The 22462-nt window shown below is 51.0% G+C and overlaps 8 protein-coding genes across 8 annotated transcripts; 6 read left to right on the top strand and 2 right to left on the bottom strand.

The window, feature by feature from the left end:
- Positions 1–302: 302 nt before the first annotated feature.
- Positions 303–1318, bottom strand: asf1 (nucleosome assembly factor ASF1; the record flags this gene model as incomplete). Its single annotated transcript, XM_057133110.1, has 4 exons — positions 303–681; positions 751–1059; positions 1114–1153; positions 1210–1318. The coding sequence occupies 4 exons, from the start codon at positions 1316–1318 to the stop codon at positions 303–305; spliced, it is 837 nt and encodes a 278-aa protein (XP_056981098.1).
- Positions 1319–1463: 145 nt separating this feature from the next.
- Positions 1464–1670, top strand: N7511_010734 (uncharacterized protein; the record flags this gene model as incomplete). The annotated part of the gene is made up of 1 exon (XM_057133111.1): positions 1464–1670. The coding sequence occupies one exon, from the start codon at positions 1464–1466 to the stop codon at positions 1668–1670; it is 207 nt and encodes a 68-aa protein (XP_056981099.1).
- A 57-nt stretch (positions 1671–1727) lies between these two features.
- rna14 (cleavage polyadenylation factor subunit RNA14) lies at positions 1728–4968 on the top strand (the record flags this gene model as incomplete). Its single annotated transcript, XM_057133112.1, has 5 exons — positions 1728–2600; positions 2653–3084; positions 3138–4137; positions 4189–4899; positions 4955–4968. The coding sequence occupies 5 exons, from the start codon at positions 1728–1730 to the stop codon at positions 4966–4968; spliced, it is 3030 nt and encodes a 1009-aa protein (XP_056981100.1).
- A 1753-nt stretch (positions 4969–6721) lies between these two features.
- Positions 6722–8588, top strand: N7511_010736 (uncharacterized protein; the record flags this gene model as incomplete). Its single annotated transcript, XM_057133113.1, has 2 exons — positions 6722–6984; positions 7040–8588. 2 exons carry the CDS (start codon positions 6722–6724, stop codon positions 8586–8588), a joined length of 1812 nt encoding a protein of 603 aa, XP_056981101.1.
- Positions 8589–9935: 1347 nt separating this feature from the next.
- On the top strand, positions 9936–14775 carry bck1 (uncharacterized protein; the record flags this gene model as incomplete). Its single annotated transcript, XM_057133114.1, has 3 exons — positions 9936–12801; positions 12850–14602; positions 14661–14775. The coding sequence occupies 3 exons, from the start codon at positions 9936–9938 to the stop codon at positions 14773–14775; spliced, it is 4734 nt and encodes a 1577-aa protein (XP_056981102.1).
- Positions 14776–15177: 402 nt separating this feature from the next.
- Positions 15178–17703, bottom strand: N7511_010738 (Golgi transport complex subunit COG3; the record flags this gene model as incomplete). Its single annotated transcript, XM_057133115.1, has 4 exons — positions 15178–15960; positions 16020–17036; positions 17085–17424; positions 17480–17703. The coding sequence occupies 4 exons, from the start codon at positions 17701–17703 to the stop codon at positions 15178–15180; spliced, it is 2364 nt and encodes a 787-aa protein (XP_056981103.1).
- A 294-nt stretch (positions 17704–17997) lies between these two features.
- Positions 17998–19707, top strand: N7511_010739 (uncharacterized protein; the record flags this gene model as incomplete). Its single annotated transcript, XM_057133116.1, has 1 exon — positions 17998–19707. The coding sequence occupies one exon, from the start codon at positions 17998–18000 to the stop codon at positions 19705–19707; it is 1710 nt and encodes a 569-aa protein (XP_056981104.1).
- Positions 19708–19914: 207 nt separating this feature from the next.
- Positions 19915–22056, top strand: nop9 (RNA-binding RNA processing protein NOP9; the record flags this gene model as incomplete). Its single annotated transcript, XM_057133117.1, has 1 exon — positions 19915–22056. The coding sequence occupies one exon, from the start codon at positions 19915–19917 to the stop codon at positions 22054–22056; it is 2142 nt and encodes a 713-aa protein (XP_056981105.1).
- Positions 22057–22462: the final 406 nt, after the last annotated feature.

A 22462-nucleotide genomic window follows, 5' to 3' on the forward strand; every position in this document is an offset into this window, starting at 1 on the left:
CCTGGCAGGCTTGTACATGTAGGGCGCTGCATCATAAGGAGGCATGGAAGGGATATATGCATGACAATCCCTCCGTTCTTTAGAGAAGATGAATGAGAAGGACATTCAATGGCTCATCGGAACTCGTTGAAATTTTAATCAAGTCATTTCTATTTCATAGACTATAATTAATCCCCATTTTTGAAGGGTTTGGGAGAAAATCATGTCTTTGGGTCGTAAACGTTCCAGCTGTCGTCAAAAAACATTTGAAGGTAAGGGAAAAATGAAAGAAATGCGCGTTGGGATCATTAGCACACCATGGTCTAGTGCGCCATCACCTCAGCCTGATGGCCCGGGTGAGCGGCCTTCTGCTCGGAATCATCGCCCATCTCGACATCCTCATCGCCCTCACCACCATCCTCCTCATCGAGGTCGTCCTCATCGTCATCACTCTCAGCTTCAAGGTCTTCACTCTCAGCATCGGAGGCCTCCTCCTCCTCATCCTCCTTGCCCGCAGGAACCTCGGCACCCTCCATCTCGTGGTCCTCACCCTCAGCGGGCTTGTCAGACTCCTGGAGCTCCTTGAGGAGAGCCTCCTCTAGTTCACGTTCCTCAGCACCGTAATTGGCGCTGTCATCGGCCTGTCCATCGGCCTCAGGCTGGTCAGGCGGGTACTCAGCGGGGGCAGAGTCCTCGGTATCCCTGGAAACCATGTCAATCAGTATTCCATGATGAAAACAACAACAAAAACAAAAAAACAAGGGATCTCACCATTTGATAGCGAAGCGGGTCACACGGGGCTTCTCGGCCAGGACATTGCGACGGATGCGCTCGATAATTGGCTTTGAAGGGGGGTCGGTCGCCAGTTCCTCGTTGTCATACTCGTTGTTGACGTAGTATCCAACGCGGACGAATTCTCGGCCATCGTAACTGCAGGTGAGGAGGATGACAGTGACGCCCAACATCTCCGAGCTGGGGATGCGGTTGACATCAGGCGCATCCGCCTCAAAGATGAATTTGTTTACTCCGACCGGGATTGGGCCGACAAGAAGGGAGTCGAGTTCTTGGTCATACTCGGAACTGTTGACGTTAGCTTGGGCTGCAATTATCTGACACGGAGTGAGGTAGACTTACGAAGTGGCGGAACCGACATAAGTGAGCTTCCATTCGAGATCTTAGCAGGGTGCGTTAGCATATTTCCTTCAAATGAGGGGCGTCATTTTCACTCACCTTTCTGGAGTTGCTCCAAGCACTCAAAGGTAATCTCAAATCGGTAAGAGTCGGTGAAGGCAGCCGGGTTGTTGAGGATTTTCACCCCGAGAAGGGAGACGACGGACATTGTGATAAGACGTGTATGTACGTGGATAGGTGAGAAAGTAGTGCAAGGTTGAAAAGGATTGGGAAGAGGTGAGAGATATAGACGAGGGGAAGATGTCAAGTGAGAATTATAAAGGAAAAGAAATAAACAGAAGAGGTCCACAAGAATGCAAAGGGCCTTAACTCTCGACGGCCCCTCTCAATGCGAGGAGCCCACGATCGACGCGCCTTCGCGTCCCTCGCATCGCGCTCACCGCCCGCACGTGACTCACTACCCGGGCAACCTCAATTCCCTGCGGCTCAGCTTGTCCAGTGGCTGTGTCGCAAAGCCTCCCTCGGTCTTGGATCTGACCTTCGTTGACCCTGACTCTTGACACTTTCGGACATTGAACATCTAACTTCTCCAGTTTCTCATTTGACAATCGCCCATCATGGACGACGAAGCTGAAGCGGCTTTTTTCCAAGCTCAGCAGTCCGAGCCCATGACTGAGTCGGCCCCCGCCGAGCTGCAGGAGGGCGATAACTCTGATTCAGATGACTACGATCCATCGCAAACATTGGGAGACGACTATCCGCCTACCGCTCCCGATGATACTCCGGCTCACGATCCTCCCACTGACGCAACCCCCACGCATGATAACGCTCTCAATCTCACCAATACTACAGGCATGGAAGCTGGCCCGACAAGCGATAACCTTGATCCTTCTCAAGACCCCTCACGTGCTGAGTCTCAGACGTCTACACCTGTTGCACCCTCCGGTGATGCGGCCGAGCCTCGGACCACAATGATCGGGGGATTTGAGGTTGAAAATGATGAGGATGACAAGGGTGATGCGGACTATGAGCCCCCAGCTGTACTTGGAGATGAGAACGCAAATGATATGACTGTGCCCATCTCCGAAGATCTCAGTTCAGGAAATGCAATTCAAAACACTTCCCCGGATGTATCATCACAAGCTCCGCAAGGTCCTTTCAGTGCGCCAGATCCCAATAGTTCTTATTCTCCTGCTCGTGCTCATAATATTGATCCTTCTTCTGTTTCTGGCCAATCTCACTGGGCTGCGCAGGACGTGCAGCCTGCAAATATGCAGGCTAGTACTGATCCTACCCCTGTACCTGACTCCCCTTCTGCCAAGGGCCGTCTCCCCCATGACCATGTGGGAATCCTGGAGGATCGCATCAAAGAGGACCCCCGAGGTGATATCCCCGCGTGGTTGGAGTTAATCGCCGAGCACAGGAGCCGCAACAGACTCGACAGTGCCCGTGAGACCTATGAACGCTTCTTGAAGATCTTCCCTCATGCGGTAAGCTCAGTTTACCTTCTATCAAGATGCAACGTTACTAATTCGATATCAGGCCGACCAGTGGGTGGCATATGCCGTCATGGAATCTGAACTTAATGAACTCTTCCGCCTGGAGCAGCTCTTCAACCGAACGCTTCTGACAATTCCTAGCGTCAATCTGTGGGGTGTTTATCTGGACTACATCCGTCGCCGCAATCCTTTGACCACAGATGCCACTGGACAGGCACGTACCGTCATCTCTCAAGCGTATGATCTGGCATTCCAATACGTTGGCATGGACAAGGACAGCGGAAACATCTGGACAGACTACGTCGAGTTTATTCGCTCTGGGCCCGGCACTGTCGGTGGAACGAGTTGGCAAGATCAGCAAAAAATGGATATTTTGCGAAAAGCTTACCAGCGAGCCATTGCCGTTCCAACACAAGTGGTCAATACTCTCTGGAAAGAGTACGATCAATTTGAGATGGGTTTGAACAAGCTTACGGTAAGTCACGCTTCCTCAAAAGCCATTTCATTAGTACTTATCATCACTATCAGGGTCGGAGATTCTTACAAGAGCAGTCGCCTTCTTACATGACAGCCCGCAGCTCACACACCGAGTTGCAAAACATTACTCGCGACCTCGTGCGAACCTCGCTACCCCGGCTACCCCCTGTGCCAGGCTCCGAAGGTGACTTTGAGTTCTCGGCACAGGCCGAAATCTGGAAGCGGTGGATCGCATGGGAGAAGGAGGATCCCTTAGTTCTCAAAGAGGATGACCTTCCCGCTTTCCGAGCACGCGTCGTCTACGTTTACAAGCAAGCAGTCATGGCATTGACCTTCCTGGACGAGATCTGGTTTGACGCTGCCGAGTTTTGCTTTTCGAACGAGATGGAAACTGAGGGCATCAATTTCTTGCAACAGGGCATTGAAGCCAATCCAGAAAGCTGCCTGCTAACCTTCAAGCGCGCAGACCGCTTGGAAATGGTCACAGATGCTGACCAGGACCCCACCAAACGAGCAGCCAAGGTTCGAGAGCCCTATGACAAGCTTCTTGATACACTTTACGAGTTGATCAACAAGGCGCGCGCTCAGGAGTCTCAAGATGTTGCTCGGATCGAAGAATCATTTGGCCCTCAGAACGCCGATAAACACGCCGAGGACAGGAACGACGACGAGGAGGATCCAGAAACAAAGGAAAGAGAGGCAGCCAAGGTAGCTCAAATCGAGGCAGTTCGCAAAGCCCACGCCGTCCAGATCAATCTTCTCTCCAAGACGGTGTCCTTTGCATGGATTGCACTCATGCGTTCTATACGTCGCATTCAAGGCAAAGGCAAGCCCGGAGAACTGGCTGGCTCTCGGCAAATCTTTGCAGAAGCCCGAAAGCGTGGTCGAATCACCAGCGATGTTTATATTGCCAGTGCTTTGATGGAGTACCATTGCTACAAAGATCCCGCTGCCACAAAGATCTTCGAAAGGGGCGCAAAGCTGTTCCCCGACGATGAGAACTTTGCACTCGAGTATTTAAAGCATCTCCTCGACATCAACGACGTCACCAGTAAGTTGCCCATCATACCTTTATCAAATTATTTACTGACTAAAATGTAAGATGCTCGCGCCGTTTTTGAAACAACCGTGAGAAAATTGGCCTCGGTTCCGGAGAATGTTCACAAGGCCAAGCCTATATTTTCCTTCTTACACGGGTATGAGTCCCGCTATGGCGATCTCACCCAAGTGATTAATCTGGAGAACCGTATGCGTGAGCTCTACCCAGAGGATCCTGCCCTGGAACAGTTCGCCCACCGTTACTCCATCCCTTCATTTGATCCCACTACCGTGCGCCCCATTCTGTCGCCATCTCAGACTCGTCCTCGGACAACTGTTCCTGGTGGCCCGTTGCATTACCACGAGTCTCCTATGGCACGATACGCAGAACCCTCTCTGAATTCCCCCAAGAGACCTTTCCCCGTCGATGACTTTGATGAGGACACCAACCGTCCACGAAAGTTTATTCGTGCGGAGTCCCCAATGAAGAGCGCCCAGGCTCGGCGCCTCGACCAAAGTAAGCGAGTGCAGCAGTTGAACGGTCAAAACACCTCATACAAGGCTCAAGGCTCTCCGGCCCCTCTACCTCGTGAGGTAGTCAACTTGCTGAGCATTATGCCCCCTGCATCTTCATACAATATTTCCCGGCTGTCTGCTGAGAAGATGATCGATCTGCTTCGCCACATCGACCTTCCTAGCAACATTGCCCAGCTTCAAATTCCCCAAAATACCCGCGGCCCTGCTCAAAACCCGAACGGGGGCATGAATTATAATGGTAACATCCACAACCTTGTTTTAGCGTCCCATGCAGCATTACTAACAGGCCATAGGTTCCTACCGTTGATCTCTCAGCTACAATATTTCGTCTCCTCCGGAGACTGCCATAATTTCCATTTCTGTATACAATCTCGCGATACCTGCTCTGCAATATCTTCCATTTTCAGGCGCTCAAAATATCCCGATTTGTCTTCGACACTGATAACTCCCGCCCCTGTTTTTGATGGGCATTTCATGAAACACGGTCAGGGCTCACACGGTTGTTTCGGGTCCCCATTGCATCTTCCATCGGCGTCGATCTATCTGGCATTCTTTCGAATAGGGCTCCCTTTCTCAACATTTGCTTGCTGGATTGGGTTAATCTCTCTTTTTTTTGTACAGTTTCGAAGCAATGCAGATAATTTCAGAGTTCATTTTCCAATTTCCGTATCATGATCATTGATGCTTCGTATCGGCTTAGCTAGTATCAGATTTTCACCTGGACAGCTCCCGAGGTCCAGGACTTTGATTGCCCCAGTGGGCGCATCCAAGGTTCCATGGTTTGACCGTTGTGCTGGTAAACACAATAAGCATCACTAATCAAAGCTAGACCTGCAGGCACTGCACCAAGTGGGTCACCATATGACTTTCCGGAGCTGCCTGCCCAAGTCCAGTGGCGCGGGAATGTATGGCAAGACAATCCAGCGGATGTCTCGGCGATAGACCCGTCAACAAATCCTTCCAGAATAGCCGTGGATGGCTTTTCTATGTGGGCAGTCCAACGATATCCACGGATGTGTAGCTCTAGAAGTTCCAAAAGCCAGAATTGAGGTTATCAGATCCGACGCCGAGTTCTTCCCCCCACTTGGGTTCAAGCGACTCTGTCTCGGAACGCCTCTTTCGAAAAAAACATCAAGCCGAGAAGAAGAAAAAATGCGCCGAATCCATGGCAATGGCGCGGGACCGCGTGAACCGGTAAGCTAGAGCCATGAGAGCGGCGACGGAATCGAATGGGAGGTGGATCTGTTGGCGCTAAGGGAAGGATGTGGCTGTGGCGTACAGTAGTTTCCAGGTGTGAACCATAAGCAAATCCTGCAGTTCCAGCAATTCCAGCACTTCCAGTCCTGGAATACCGAAAAATCCTCAAGTTCGGCCGTACCGAAGAAGTCGGGAATCACATGGCACAAAGTTCAGAAGTGATCTGATAATTCTGTGATCATCTGATTAGATCCACGGTAAGAATGCCTTTGCTGATTGTTCGATCTTTCGGTCTCACAGCCAAGCCGGCTCAGGGCAACCATCCGATTTCGGGCGAAATCCCGGGCAATTGACCAGGGAAGCATTCTTGGCGTGGGCAGAGGTTGTCTGCGTGACCGGAGTAGCCGATAGTCCATCTTTCGGCCCGGACGCATTTAGGCCATGTTTGCCTGCAGACTGTCATTCCAGTCTATAGTACTGTACAATCTGCCGTCTACGATCGTATGAGTATCCACTGTATGCTCTTGTCCTCGGAAATCCAAATCAGCCGCTATAAGCAATAGAAAAAAGTCTGCAAGTGCCGGCGCAATTTGCTTAGCCAAAGTTTAGTGACAGCCAGACTTGGCCATGGGGGGCCCATTCGCGACAATCGACCAATCAGCACAAGCAGAACTTATCTGATCGAGTTTGGTTTGGGTGTTTTCTTTTTCGGGTCTCTGTCGGACTATACTGGGTTAGTGCCAGTGCAATGAGAGACCCGGCAAATTTCCATGCTTGGTCCCATGTAGAAATATGGGCCCCCTCCCTCGTCTTTTTCTCACTTCTATACTTTCTCTCTCGTTTCTTCCAGGACATTCGTGATCATGGGTGTCATTAGTCTGGTTCGTGGTCGGAGGGACCACACCGTGGTCGAGGATCTGCGTCCCACCCAAGAGACCGAGACAAAGAATGAGGTCAATGTAGAACAAAACACCGTCGACAGTGACCTAAGCAACCTGGCCCGCGCAGAGAAGGAGATTCAGGAACACCCTGATGAAATTACATCCGGTGCGGCTGCTGGTGTGCGCAAGGCCGAGGCGGTTGCTCTCGTCTGGGGCAAGAAGGCTGTCTATGCGACCTATGCCTGGTGAGTATGCAAAACCCTGAATCTCAACGCGACATTCTAACATGGTTATTCATAGGATCTGGGTCTGCTTCTTCATGCTCGCATTGCATTCCGCCATTGGCAATAACGTGCTCTACTATGCCTACTCCAACTTCCAGAATGCCTCGCAAGTCAGTACTGCGAGCATCCTGGCGAGTATCGTGGGTGGAGTGCTCAAGCTCCCCGTGGGAAAGATCTTGACGTTATGGGGACGCGCGGAAGCCCTGGTCATCTTCACTGGTATCTACCTTCTCGGAATTATCATTCTCGCTTCTTGCAACAATGCCAACAGCTACGCTGCCGGCTACGTGCTGTACTGGGTTGGATATGATGCCATCTATGTCATTCTGGATATCTTCATCGCTGATACCTCGGGCATGCGCAATCGTGCATTCGCTTTTGCCTTTGCCTCGACGCCATTTATCTGTACTGCATTCACCGGCTCATTGGCTGCAGCCAGTTTCCTGAAGACCGCCAACTGGCGCTGGGCATACGGTGCCTTTGCCATTATCCAGCCCTTTGTGTTCCTGCCTCTGGCTGGTGTCTTCAAGTACTATGAGATCAAGGCTCGTAAGATGGGTGTGCTTCAGCGTACCCCAAGTGGCCGGACTACCATGCAGTCGATCGTCCACTACATCCATGAGTTTGATATCGTTGGAGCCCTGATCCTGATGGCAGCTTTCATCTTGTTCCTCTTGCCATTCAGCTTGGCCAACTATGGCCGTGCTCAGTACAAGGAAGCCTCCTTCATCGCCCCCTTGGTTATTGGCTTCTGTCTCTTCTTCGTCTTCGCTGCCTGGGAGAAGTGGTTCGCTCGCACTCACTTCATCCCGTACCAGCTCTTCCGAGACCGTACCGTCTTCGGTGCCTGTGCACTTTCAGCCATTCTCTACTTCAGCTTCTACTCGTGGGATCTGTACTACTACTACTTCGTCATGGTGGTGTACAACCTTGACGTTACCATGACCGGGTACATGACCTCCATCTACACTGTCGGCTCCTGCTTCTGGTCTCCAATCTTCGGTCTCTGGATCCGCTTCGTCAAGGAGTTCAAGTACACATGTCTCTTCTTCGCTCTGCCACTGATGATGCTCGGAGCCGGTCTGATGATCCATTTCCGGGGTTCAGACGGCGACATCGGATACGTGATCATGTGTCAGATCTTCATCTCTTTCGCCGGTGGTATGATGGTCATCGGTGAACAAATGGCCGTCATGTGTGCCTCCGATCGCGAGGGCATCCCCATGATGATTACCCTTGTCTCTCTGTTCTCGAACTTGGGTGGTGCTATCGGTTACGCCGTTGCCGCTGCTATCTATTCCAACACCTTCCCCCAGGCCCTGGCTCGTGCCCTCCCTGCCAGCGCCAAGGACCAGGCTTCGACTATCTTTGCCGGTGGATATCTCACCCAGATGAGTTATCTGCCTGGTACGGAGATTCGCGATGCTATCAATTACGCTTATGGCTATAACCAGAAATATGGCTGTATCTCCGCCACGGCTGTTCTCGTGCTTGCGATTCCTGCTATTGCTATGTGGAAGAACTATCGTGTTGACAAGGAGCAGAACAAGGGTACAGTGCTCTAGACACATATATGTGTGTCACTATTTTGCTTTAAACGCTTATGGTTCCTTTTATGTTTATGTTTATGCCCTGCGTGGGTGCGTTGCTATGTACAAAATGTGGCGTTATGTGTCAACCGGGGAAGATTATGACTTGAAAACCGATCCTGTAATTTGGATATCTGATAATTGATACCACGCTAATTTCAAACACATTTGAATCTGAAGAATTGCCATATTCACAAGTACCTGCTGGTAGACATGCGTAAACCCCGTAAGGCAGTGACTGGAGGAACTGAGACAATTCAGTTTATTCACGATGAAAGCAACAACACCTGCTTGTTCAGTCCCAAAATCATAAGCTGAATTGAAACTCGGAGGTCTTTTCGATCCAGTGTTTCAACTCAGGTCAATATACCTCGACAGCCCTATATCCCCACTACAAATATTTCCCTAAACGTACACTAGTATGCTTCCTGATTCGTCCATGGTCGCGTTCTTCCCCTACGGAGATAGGATCAGCCGGCAGATCTACGCGCCGATCTGGGGTGCATCATCAGAGCAGTACCTTTCAAAATGTTTCAGGTCGTAGAATCCTTCTGCTTCGCCTGAGCTGAGCCTGTTGAATATACTTCCACGTGACGATCAGCAGGTCACGTGTCAGAGGGAAAAAGGGTCCAGGTCCAGGGGCAACTCGATAATGGAGAGACATGCGAGGAAATAGAAATTACCACAAAGACATCTTGTGACGCTAGTTTGATCATGAAACTTGGGGAGATTTCAGGCCGGGGGTGACAGCAGAAGCCCGTACTTTAGTCGTAAAACGTATCTGCAGACTCCACTCGAGCGGGGCCACGTGACGATCCTCCGTTGAATGTTGAGATAGATATCTTTTTCTCTGAACATTCCACGTCCATTCGCGGATTCGTGTTCGAGAAGGTCGACGCAAGGAGCCTCGGTCGCTTCCACTTGCTCATTCTGATCGGCGTAAGGCTCTCTCAGCAGGTATCAGATAAGCGGGCAGTATTGGGTTAATATCCTCTTGTCTTGCAACTATCTCGACCTGTCACCCAGCCCCCTCACGATCTCGGTCTGGTCTGCAATATCGGGCGCGATAATTTCGGGGACGCCGAAACATGCCAAATGTCAGCCGGATCGGACGCTTGAACTTGCACCCCCTGGTCTCTGCCCTGATTACTATCATTCGATTTTGAATCCCAGCCGCTCGACAAACCTAGATTGAAAGCATGATGTGTGAATGATCATATCTGAACGACGACAAGACCTTCAATCGCAACCCTCGGCGCCACAGCCGGGACAGCAGAATAAACCACCCTGCAAAAGATCGCGCCCGGGGTCTCGATCTTCACGATGGACGGACGGCAGCAGTATATTCCTGGACCGCCGCCTACCTCCCAAACACATCCCATGAATCTACCTCCACCTCCGCCTCGCCAAGTTGTACCGCCCCCTCCCCCTGGCCCGCCGCCGGGGTCGACATACACCCCAGCAACGGCATACGGAGTTCCTACAGGATGGCAGCAGCAGCAGCAGCAGCAACAAAACTGGGGCAGGCAGGCGCTGACTCCAGGCTTTCCCCCGCCTCCTCCTCCTCCTATGGCTGCCCCTACACAAAATCATACTCTAACGTATGGTCGCCCACCGGCTCCTTTATCAATAATTCCGCCGCGCCCCCCGAATGATTCCCTACCGTTGACGTCCGCCACCTACATACCCGGTAACGACACGATTGGAGTTGGTATTCCTGGACTCTTTGACACCCATGGAAGAGCTCAATATGACCCGTATGCGCACTCTGCCACGGTCGAAAGACAACGGCTGGGTATGAATCAACCGCATGAGCTGATCAGCAACCAAGCTCCATACAAGCTAGACCCAAGCCTCCCACAGACCCCCGGAACTCGCACTGCTCCCCAATCCTTTGGTCTTCATGGTAATATCCATGAACTGACATCCAACGACAGTCCTCAGCCGCAGCCGCAGGCTGGAGAGATTGTCAAGTCGTCAAGCCATCGCCACAACCCGAGCGGTGCGTCGCTGGGGGGGTTGTCGCACAGTGAGGCTGCGATCCAGTGGCCATTGGAGCGAGTGCTCATATGGCTTGCTAGAAATGGATTTTCCAACGACTGGCAGGAAACTTTCAAGTCTTTGGAACTCCAAGGAGCTGACTTCCTCGAGCTTGGTCACGGCTCTGGTGGCCGAGGCAATCTGGGGAAGATGCATCAAGTTGTTTATCCTCAACTGGCAAAGGAGTGTGGCCTAAATGGCACAAAATGGGATCCTGGCCGTGAAAGAGACGAAGGCAAGCGCATGCGCAAATTGATTCGTCAAATTCACGATGGTTCGCAAGATGCGGTTTCGACGCCTTTGCAGCCGACTCAGCCGAATGCATTCCCTGATAGTAGTCTTGCATACTTCTCTAATCATTTCCCAGAACCACGCTCTGCTGGTCCCATCGCTGGTACTAACGATGTGAGCCCAGAACACCTTACTGCACTGCATGCCGCCAATCAGAAGCAGGCTGGGCAGCGTTCAGTGACAATGCCGGTTTCTACTGCACACGATTCGCCGAGGTATGAATCTCCCGCGCGGGAGTCGCCAAATTGGTTGCGATCCGACTATTCGCGGAATGCCTTGTCTGGAATCGGTGAACATCGACGCCAGAGCCCTTCGATTGGAAGTGAAAGTGGCACATTTCAGGGTGCTATACTTCGACCCCAAGAAGGTAGCCCGAAGAGTGGGAGTCCGGCCTTGCCATATGTGACCCCCGCTTATACGCAGCACCCAACTTCATCAAGTGGAGACCTGTCGTTGAAATATGACCACTCGCGAGGCAACAGTACCGACTCCATTCCAGGTGTCGGGAGGGGTTCCACGCCCCGTTACTATGGCAGACAAGGCCCAGAAGGTGCTCGTCCTTCTCCGCAGGATGCCTATTCTCGTCAATGGAGTGGAGATACCCCTTCATCGTATAAAGACCACAGTAAAGGCTTTTTGGGTTTTCTTAAGAAGAAAACAAGAGCTAATGACTCCAATCACCCATCTCCTGACCAACAGCAGGATGACTCCTCGCCGACTACCAGTCCAGAGACTCGTCCAAATGGGGCTTATCTCCCTTACTCAAAGCCTGGGTTCAACTCTAGTGATCTTTCTGTTGGCGATCGTCCATTGACGGGCACAACAAAGACCAAGAAGTGGGCATTTGTCACTCTAGATGGATCCTTATTCCGCCTCGTTGACATCTCCGACATGGAATCGGTCGAAAACCTCCGTGCTGAGATTTGTCGAAACATGGCAATCTCTGACTGGACCAGTGCTCAGATTTTTCTTACGGAGCCCGGTCAGACGGAGCACGAGAATCCTTTGAGCGATGCAAATCTGACGCACTCTCGTCGCAGCAAGTCCGATCAATACGGCTCTTTGAAACTGTTTGTACGGGGAAACCCTGTTCATCCTCCTACTACTCCTCGGGTCGATGGTCTGGGTGTTTCGTTTTCTGACAAGTCGAACCTGTCTCCAACTGCAACGCATCACCAGGTTCACAGAAAGCCACTAGATGAGGATGCCCTGAGTCGTATATCACCGCATCATGCTGTACCAAGCTCTCCATCCTTGGCCTCTCGGCAGACCACGATAAAGGCTCCGGTGAAGACATCGCCGGCGGAAACCACGCCAGACCTGAACCAGCCTCTAGACTCCGAGAAAGCCGATCTACTCGCCCGCCACGAGGAACATATGCGTGAAGTTGAGCGAAAGCAAAAACACTATTTCCTCTCCAAAGCGCCGCTGTCTCAACAAAAGGCCAATGCCTATGGTGATACTGGTTACAGGCGTAATGAAGTCATTGATTTCGACAGTCCTCGCATTTCGCCCTATGATGAAAAGAAAGGAGAATCGCTTGTGCCACTTCGCAAACCGCCAACGGCACCGTTCGAATCCAACACCCTCACAAAAGTCAACTCTCTCAGCAGAAGACCGAGCGAGGTTAGCTTCCTCAGCAGAAGACCCAGTGAACGTCCTCGAAACCGGCCGGAGGTTCAAACACATGGCCTTGGGGCTGCACTTGCCAGTGTTGGCCGTGTTACGAGTGCCATTGGCACTCCGTTGCCTTCGGTTGCTCCAACTTCCCCTACAAATCGAGATAGCGTAGGCTCCGAGTCGGATCGAGCTGGAACTCTTGACTCGGCTGGAACAATGTCAAGTAAATCAACTTTGGGTAGGTACCATGCTACTACTTCTTACTTCTTTCCTAACCATTCATCAGACTCGCGACCATCCTCTTCGAGGAATTCTCAACCCGAAATATCATTCGCCCAACAATCACCCGAAAAGTCCGACATTGACGGACCCTCGAGGCCTGCATTACAATCTCGCAAGTCATTCGGTCCGGAGTTCGACTTCGAAGAAAACCAAGTGTCTTTCCAGCGAACTCCCCAGCCACAAGATGACTCGGATGACGATTCTGACGATGGTCTATTTCAAGTCCGACCCTCAAGAACCCAAGAGGAACAGGAAATGGAAGCAGAGCCTGACAGAAAGTCAGAGAGGCCGTCCCTCACACTCAAAACAGGAGATCGACTCAGTAAGGGACTGTCTGTTCGTTTCAAGTCTCCGAGCACAGCCGGTCCCAGTTCTGGCGATGCATCGGATGGAAGGGAACCATTCTCTGCCAACCCTTACGAGTCAGTTTCTCCTGAAGATGAGAAGGCTCCTCGCCGGGATTCATTTGCCCGAGATGTTTGGGCAAGCAGACCAGCTGTCGAAGGCGTCATTGACAAGCTTGACGATTTCTTCCCTGACGTTGATCTTGATGCTCCTTATTTGGATGGGCCTCCGTCGCCAACCCCTAAGGCCTCCAACGCCGAGCATGATGCAAGTATCAATGAGAAAAAGGAGATGGCGCAAGCTATGCCGCATCCAACTTATGGATCCGATACAGCTACCGCCAGACCGGACGCTAGTATTGTTGCTCGACGCAATATCGCACGGGGTGGTGGTGGTGGCGGTGGTCTGTCGCGTATGAAGTCCATTCGTCAAGTTGCCCAGGGAGCGAACCGAACGAATAGTATTAGCACTGCTGGCCCTCAAAGGTCGGGTGATCTTTTGCGCCGGAAAAGTACGAAGATGTTCGGCGCCAAGATCATGCAAATCAGGCCTAGACCTGGCAGCAGGATCAGCCAGCTCGATCCCATTCCGCAAAACAGTAACCAAATCACCTCGAATACTGGTCCTGTGCCTCAGCGACAGCCTACTTTCCGTATCATCCGCGGTCAACTTATTGGCAAGGGTACCTACGGACGGGTATACCTAGGCATGAACGCGGATAATGGTGAGGTCTTGGCTGTGAAACTGGTCGAGATCAATCCCCGAATTGCTGGTGCAGACAAAGACAAAGTCAAAGAAATGGTCGCTGCATTGGATCAGGAAATCGACACCATGCAGCACCTCGAACATCCTAATATCGTGCAATATCTTGGCTGTGAGCGTGGAGAGTTCTCTATCTCTATCTACCTGGAGTATATCTCTGGTGGATCGATTGGAAGTTGTCTTCGCAAGCACGGCAAGTTCGAAGAGAGTGTTGTGAAATCACTTACGCAGCAAACACTTAGTGGTTTGGCCTACCTGCATGACAAGGGAATCCTCCATCGTGACTTGAAAGCAGACAATATCCTCTTGGATCTTGATGGAACCTGCAAGATCTCTGATTTCGGTATATCCAAGAAGACAGATGACATTTATGGCAACGACTCAAGCAACTCCATGCAGGGTTCCGTCTTCTGGATGGCCCCCGAGGTTATCCAGTCCCAAGGCCAAGGATACAGTGCTAAGGTTGATATCTGGTCTCTGGGCTGTGTGGTCTTGGAGATGTTCGCTGGCCGAAGACCGTGGAGCAAGGAGGAGGCCATCGGCGCGATCTTCAAGCTCGGAAGTCTGAGCCAGGCTCCTCCTATTCCAGAGGATGTGTCGCTGAACATTAGTCCGGCGGCTCTTGCATTCATGTATGACTGCTTTACAATGTATGTCCAACCCCCGCTACTCCTCACTTGTTTTGATCATAACTAACATCTGGTCCAGTGATTCGGCCGAACGTCCTACCGCTGGAACCCTGCTCACGCGCCACCCCTTCTGTGAAGCCGATGCAAACTACAACTTCCTAGACACGGCATTGTATGCGAAGATTCGGGTCTGAGGTGTTCATTTTTTTTCTTCCTCCTTAGCGTGATTTCTCCTTAGCGTGAATCGGGCTTTTGCGCCTCATTTTGTGTTCTTGATTTCGTCCTTTCTTTGGATCGCACATACCCTATCCCTGTCTGTTAGTTTTGAAGCGATACTAGATGATTCCTGGGGTTTCCCAGTCAGCTGTACATACATACTTTGCCTGTGGATCACGACATGAATCAGAGATACCGGATATTTCCTCTACAAGCTACCGTGCTAACATAAAGTAAGTCTGTACTCAGAAGTGAAAGCGTTTCACAAGATCACATATTCATCTCAGGCTTATATACAAAGTTGCGCTATTTCACATGGTATCTATGCTGAAGACGCGAATGGGGGTCAAGTAAAGTGTAAGAAAAGAGACAGCCAACTCCTAAGAGCTCGTACTCGAAAGATCATCATCCTCCTCGTCAGGAACATCAGCCTGCAAGCCAGCAACACCAACCCGGAAAACGCCCTCACACCACTCCGCAAAGGTATTAACATCCCAGATGGCATCCTCACGTCCCTTCCCCTTCCTACTGACCGAAACACCCTTCCCCTTCTCAGAAGAAATATACTTCTCAAAGAAATCCTCATAAATCTGAATCGTGCGATCCTGCACAGCCCCAACAAGCGTCTCCTTCATACGCGTGTCATCAATATACTCATTGAGAATCTTCCTGAGAACAGGGACCTCCTTCTCAATAGTCCAACAAGAAGGAAGAATAAGTTCCCCGCGCTGTAGATTCCGCGTATCGACAAACTTAGCCGGCAGCGAAGCAGTCATACGCGCCGCGAACGCATTGATGAAGTCGTTGATGACAGTGCGCAGTCGGCCGTCTAGCTCGACTTTGGCGTCGAGCATGTTCTCCACGACGCGGGGAATTAGGCCGTGGCCGACGAGTCGCATGAGGTTGCGTGGGTTGAAGAGACCGCCGCGTTCGCGGAGTTCCCAGAATGTGCTTGTCACGCCGGAGAAGTCGAAGGTTATGTCTGGGGCGACGTACTCGATGTCAAAGGCTACAATTTGTTGTTTTAGGATAAGGAGGTGGCTCATTAGGAATAGTTGGCTGTCTGCGGGTGTTGACTTGGCGGATATTTGGGTGCTGGCGTCTTGGAGGGAGAGGGTTGTTTGGTGGACGATTTGGTGGGCTAGGTCATCGAAGACGGTGGACTATGGGAGTTGTTAGATTCGGTTTTACGTTTCGGGTGTTTGATGGGAATGGTTCTTACGTTCACTAGACGGTAGATCCGACTCAGAAGCCATATTGCCTTTCGTAGGGTCGGATACCAGCCCTTGAGAGCGGTTTGGGTCTCAAAGTCCCACTTGCCATCTTGTTCCTGTGATTCGCCGTTGTCATCACCTTGTTTGGCTGTCAAGTCGATCATGGTCGCGGCAGATGTGTCCTTCTTGCCTGAGATTTGCGTGTCTGACACAGTCAGGGATACTTGGCGGTTGCGCATAGGATAGTCAATATCTTCTGGGCGGGGCTTGTATCGTTCAATTCCGTCTTGCAGAACAGCCAAAGCACGGAAGACAAGCCGGGCCTGAACGTCTTGCAAAGCTGGCTGAATTAAGACAGAAAAGTCGAGGTGGTTTGTTTCGACTTGCTCTGGTTCATCTTCTGGGTCCGAGAAATACCGGGTTTGTAGAAGGGTGCACAGTTGACAAAGTCTAACGATGTCGGACTCATGAATTATTCGAGGGCGTAGGTGGTCATAGAGCGGCTCGCATAAAGTTTCGAGAAAGTCATATAGACCTCCCTGTCCATGGAACCACTCTCCCCATAGGTCGAATTCATCTAGACACAATCCACGAATGTAACTAATACTTGCGCGAGCAAAGGCAACCAAGTCTGTGGAAGCACTCGGCATCTGAGTAATCTCAGCGAGCTTTTTGCGGGCGAGTGGAACGATCAGTCGTGCACGGGTGGCCGAGTAGTTGCTGTGAAGCTCATTCATAAGGCTTTGATATTCCGCTTCGTTATTCTGATCCGGATTGAGTGGTGGAACGGCTCGTTTCTGGATCTCGACTCCAATTTGCTTTAGCTCAGGCGCGCCGACCCTGAACTTGGCGTATAAGAGAGCGGACAAGGCTGTGTCGTTCAAATTTTGATCTGAAATCTTTTTCGACACACTCTGGTAGATATCTTTGAGAGACGAAACAAAATTTCCGCGGATGAGTGTTAGAGCACGCGTCAACAGTAGGCGATATCTAGATCGATAGACCTCGGCTTCTTTTTGGTCCATCTGTATTGGGTTAGTCATGAATATTTTTTTGATAGGCGATTCACCTACATGCGTCTCCATATAATCCAAGCACACATCAAGACGTCTCAGCATATCTGAGAACTCCTTATCGCGAACAGTATTTCCTGCACCGGGGGCATTAAGCCGTCGCGAAGCTGGGTCCAAGAAATCATAGTAGTGTAGATTATTCTGGATCCCATTTGCAAGCTTTGTGTCCCGTTCCTGGACTGATAGGAGACCTTCGCATTGCTTCTCAAAGTTCGATGTCTGCGTCTCAACCGACTTGAACGACTCGGACAAGCTGGATAAATCGTCCAATAGGGTCAAGGTATTCGCCAATATTTCGTCAATGTGCTCCTTCGATTGCTCAAGTTCATCTAAACAGTTCCTAGAGAAGCCCTAATTAGCAGAGGGTCAAGCCTATATCCAATTAGGGACTGTACGTGTACTCGTCGTAGCTCTCTTCAATCAGGTCATCCTTGACACCATTTAGCCATTGTGAGAACTCGAGTTCATTGTTCCAACCAGGTGCTTTCCACTGGAAAGAAGCATTGGGTTCCTCCTGGGGCGTATCGAGGGCTGGCTGAGTTTCATATGTAGTAGGTTTGCGCGGCGGGCCAGAGGGGGCGGTCTGGCGGCGGGCTCGTTGTTGTTTTGTGGAAGGCATGGTGCATTCAAGGCCCAGGGAGTGTACTCGAGATCAATCTGCAGCTCATAGCTCTCTGTTGGCTTTTGCTGAAGTGTATTTCGGGCCGAGTGTAATGTTGAAACCGACCTGCGATGTGGTCAACTCCGGTCCCGCTGTTCCAGGTGTTCTGCCACGAGCTGCCGCCTCAAACTGACGCAACAAATCACAGGCCTGTTATTTCGAGCTTCCCCGGATACAACATTTACTTTGCCAGCTGCTTGGGCTTGAAAGCTCTAGTTGGTGATCTCATATTCCACGATGCTACCCACACATATGCGACGGCCGGCGACACGCTCGGTCCTTGCCTTCCGCCCTTCCAGAACTCCGGCTCGGTCATTCAATGCGCCATGGTCTCGATTTGCCAGCAGCCAACATAAACCTCAACCGGGCTCATCGCAATGGGTTCGCAACTCCCTTGCATTTGCAGTGACAGGAACCGCGGCTGTCTTGGGCTACTCTTATATGACAGATGGAAAGACAGCTTGGACTGGTACTCCGGAGCCAGCGAAGAAGGAAGTCATCGACGTCAATGATCTCCGTGCTCAATTTGTTCAAGAAAAGCGAAGCCTTAAAAGCCCCGCAGTCTACACGTGGGGCTCCAACGTGTACCGCGTGGTAGACCCTGGATCTAAAGACACCGATGTCAAGGTCCCGCGACGATTCAAGTACTTCAATGGCCAAGTGCTGAGAGACCTCAAGATTGAGGAAAAGTCCGGCGCTGCAATTACTGAAAAGGGAGATTTGGTGCAATGGGGCCATGGCTTTTCGGAGACGGAATACAAGCCCACTGAGACTCTGACCGGCAAAAACCTCACCTCGCTTACTCTATCCGAAAGCCGAGTCATTGCGCTTTCCTCCGATGGAACTGTATACTCCTTGCCGACATCCAAGGATGAACAAGCAGGTGGCCCGAAGGCACCGGAGAGCTCATGGGTCCCATATTGGGCCAATAAATCTAAGTTGAGCTACCGTGTGCTGACACCATCTTTGAAGCTTGGTGAACGGGTCACCGCAATCAGCGGTGGACAAGAACATGTACTTCTTCTCACAAGCTACGGTCGAGTGTTTTCGGCGGCATCTTCTACTGAAAACTACCCTTCCCTTGGCCAACTTGGTGTTGAGGGACTCAGATGGTCAACCAGGCCTAAGGGACCCGCGGACTTTTGCCATGAAATCACTGCCCTCAAGGGCTCTAAGATTGTCCAAGTTGCGACTGGAGATTACCACTCTCTTGCCTTGAGCAAAGACGGTCAGGTATTCGCATTTGGCGATAATTCCCTCGGTCAATTGGGTGTGGACTGGGACGTAGAGCGATCTTTCCGGGATGTTCCTTTCGCTCTGGACGTGCAAAAACTATATAAGAAGGACTCATGTCTGCCAAAGGTCACTAGCATTGCTGCCGGTGGTGCGAACACCTTTTTCACTGTTGATGCCAAGCGTGTTTTGGGACCTAAGGAAGACCCTGCTGATGCCCGCGATCTGGGAATGGTCTTCGCAGATACATGGTCTTGTGGCCGGGGAATCTGGGGTACTCTCGGCAATGGGAAATGGATTCACATGCAAGATGCGCCCGTCAAAGTAAAGGCTTTGAGCGGCATGAGCGAGTTCGACGAAAAGAAGAATCAAATTTCGCCCATTCGTCTCCGGGATATGTCTGTCGGTACTACTCATGTCTCGGCTGTGCTTGACAACAAGACCAATATCAGCCAGACAGCCAAGGACACCCTAGATCAGTCCAAGGACTGGGGATATGATGTGCTGTGGTGGGGAGGAAACGAGCATTTCCAGCTCGGCACAGGCAAACGCAGCAACCAGTGCAAGCCAGCACATATCAATGCTCCTCCTGAATCCAAGAAAACTCAGGCAGAGGCGCGATTGCAGATCATCCCTCGTCACAAAGGCAAGGTTGGCAAGCGCAATGTGAGTATGGAGCAAAAGGTTGAGTGTGGACGTCACGTCTCTGCCATTTACTCTGCTGTATAAAAAGTAATTAGGGACATTTGTATATTATGTATGCCATTTGAATCCAAATTGTAATACTCTTCTCAACTTGAATGTTTGTCCAATTTTGACTTGATAGTTGATAGCAACTGCAAACAGAGCAAACTTACGCCGCGGAGACGCTTGGACCACCGCTTATCCAAAAAAATTCCAATCCAGGCGCAATTTTCCTCACCTCACACCACTACAATGCCTCGTGAAAAGGAGAAGAGAGGCCGCAGGGCCGAGAAAAAATCTCAGAAGGATGAATCCAAGCGCAAGTTCGAGGAAGCAACCGATGTCCCGGTTGCGAAACGCATGAAGCCCTCTGCCGATGAGGCCGACGAGACCATCGAACAGCAACATGACGAAGCCTTTGAACAGAATGAGGATTATATTCCTTTGGATCAGGGTGATGAGATGGATACACAGGGTCCGGAAGAATCTGGTGATACGCCTTTCTACGGTCTTCTCGACGAGGAAGAGTCGGAATATTTTTCTCGTGCCAACGAAATGCTGGAGCTGAACCAATTCCAAGACGCCGAAGAGCGCAGCTTGTTCGTCGACAGTGTGTACTCAGAGGCCAGTGGCAAGGAGTTGAAGATCGCCTGTAGTCAGGGCTGCTCCAGGCTTATGGAAAAGTTGATCTCCATGTCCGACGCTCGGCAATTGCGTCGCATCTTCAGCAAATTCGTTGGCCATTTCCTCCACCTAGTGCAGCACCGATTCGCCAGTCACTGCTGCGAAACACTTTTCATCCATGCTGCGCCTGCAGTGATGCAGAAGACCAAAGCCAAGAAGTCCGACGAAGAAACTGAAGAGGAGGAGCCCGAATTGACTCTCGCAGAGATGTTCATGGCCGTTATCGAGGAATTGAAGGACAATTGGGGTTTCTTATTGACAGAGCGCTTTGCATCACACACGATCCGAGTGCTGCTTCTGGTTCTTGCCGGTGAGCCGGTAGATGTCACTTCGGCCGAGTCAATTGTCGCAAGTCGCAAGAAGGAAAGAATGGACATCCCAATCGTTCAGGGAGAAGAGAAGCCGCAACTCGAAAAACAAAAACAAAGCGTGCCAGAGTCTTTCGAGCCAGCACTCAAGAAGATCATGACCGATATGGTTTCTGGTATTGACGATACCTATCTGCGAGCCCTGGCCACTCACCCAGTGGGTAATCCTGTGCTTCAGGTACTGTTGTTCCTGGAGCTCTCTCATTTTGGAAAATCCAGCGCCAAAGATCCCAAGTCTACTATCCGTCGACTGGTTCCGGACGAGTCATTTGAGGAGGAAGGAGAGAGCGCACTCTTTATTCGTGGACTTCTCTATGATCCAGTCGGCTCGCGCCTGCTGGAGACAATGGTGCGCTACCTTCCTGGTAAGGCTTTCAAGAACCTATACAGGAATAACTTGGGCGAACGTATTGGGTCTCTTTCACGAAACACCACTGCTGGATATGTAGTCCTTCGGATCCTGGAAAGACTCGGCAAGGATGATTTGAAGATTGCAATGGACCACATTGTTCCCGAAGTCACAGGCCTAATTGAAAGATCAAGACTCATTGTCCCGAAAGTGTTGATTGAGCGATGCGTTGCGCGCGGTGTCGACACAAAGCCTCTGGCTGAAGCACTTGAGGTTGCTTACGACAAGGACCCTAACCTCAGACTCCAGCAAATGCTTAAATTTACTCCCTCAGAGAAACCTTCGCAATCTGAAGACCACGCCATGGATGGCGACGACGAGAATGACCGCAAACCTCGCTTTGGACCTCAAGAAACCTCAGCAGAGAAAGCAGAAAAACTTCACGGCTCTCTCTTGGTTCAAGCCATGCTGACCGTGCCCGGCCCGCTCAGCCAGCTTGTTTACACAGGTCTGCTTGCACAGCCCAGCCACGTCATCGTCCAACTTTCTCAAGAACCCACATCTTCTCGCGTCATCCAGCAGGCGCTGACCTCCTCTACATCCACCACTCAAATTCGCCGACAACTCACTACTCGCTTCCAGGGCCATCTTATGGAGCTTGCTTTGAACGGCAGCGGATCCCGTGTCGTTGATGCCCTCTGGTCCGCAACCAAGGACATCTTCTTTGTCAAGGAACGCATGGCACAAGAACTCTCCCAAAACGAAATGGCTCTTCGTGATTCCTTCTTGGGTCGCGCAGTCTGGCGAAACTGGTCCATGGATCTCTTCAAGCGCCGACGAGGCGAGTGGACTCGCAAGGCCAAGGGCATTGAGGAGCGAACACAGTACGTTGAAGGTGGCGAGCGTCCTAAATCTAAGATTGAGTTGGCTCGCGCCCGGTACGCAGCAGCCCAGGAAGCAAGTGCTGGCGAGAACAAGCCTGCTCCCGAATGAGGAATACTACCAGATAGAGACATACTGGACGAAATGCACATGTACTTATATCAACTCAAAAGTGTTGATTGGTCTTTTCAGTTACTTCATACCAAAAATTAGCGTTGCTCAAAATATATCTCTGTTTCTGCGTGATATAGTTTTACTAGGATTAATTGACGCACACTGCGGGTTCCTGCAGATTTGCCCCAATCGTGACTAATTGGATTTCTGCAGATGCATTGAATAGCAATTAAAAATTCTATAGTATTATATATTATTATATAGTTCTTGCTGCCACTAGAATTCCAAAATTAACCCTAACGATTGGTGTCTCTAGTCCGCCACCTTTCTCCACGGTGGGATGATGTCAAGCTCTGCGGGATTGATGCCATCTCCGAGATCGCCGGCAACTTTTCCCCCGCCA

The sequence above is a fragment of the Penicillium nucicola genome (assembly GCF_028828085.1).
Source record: "Penicillium nucicola strain IBT 29836 chromosome Unknown utg000010l, whole genome shotgun sequence".
In the NCBI taxonomy this organism is placed as follows: Eukaryota; Fungi; Ascomycota; class Eurotiomycetes; order Eurotiales; family Aspergillaceae; genus Penicillium; species Penicillium nucicola.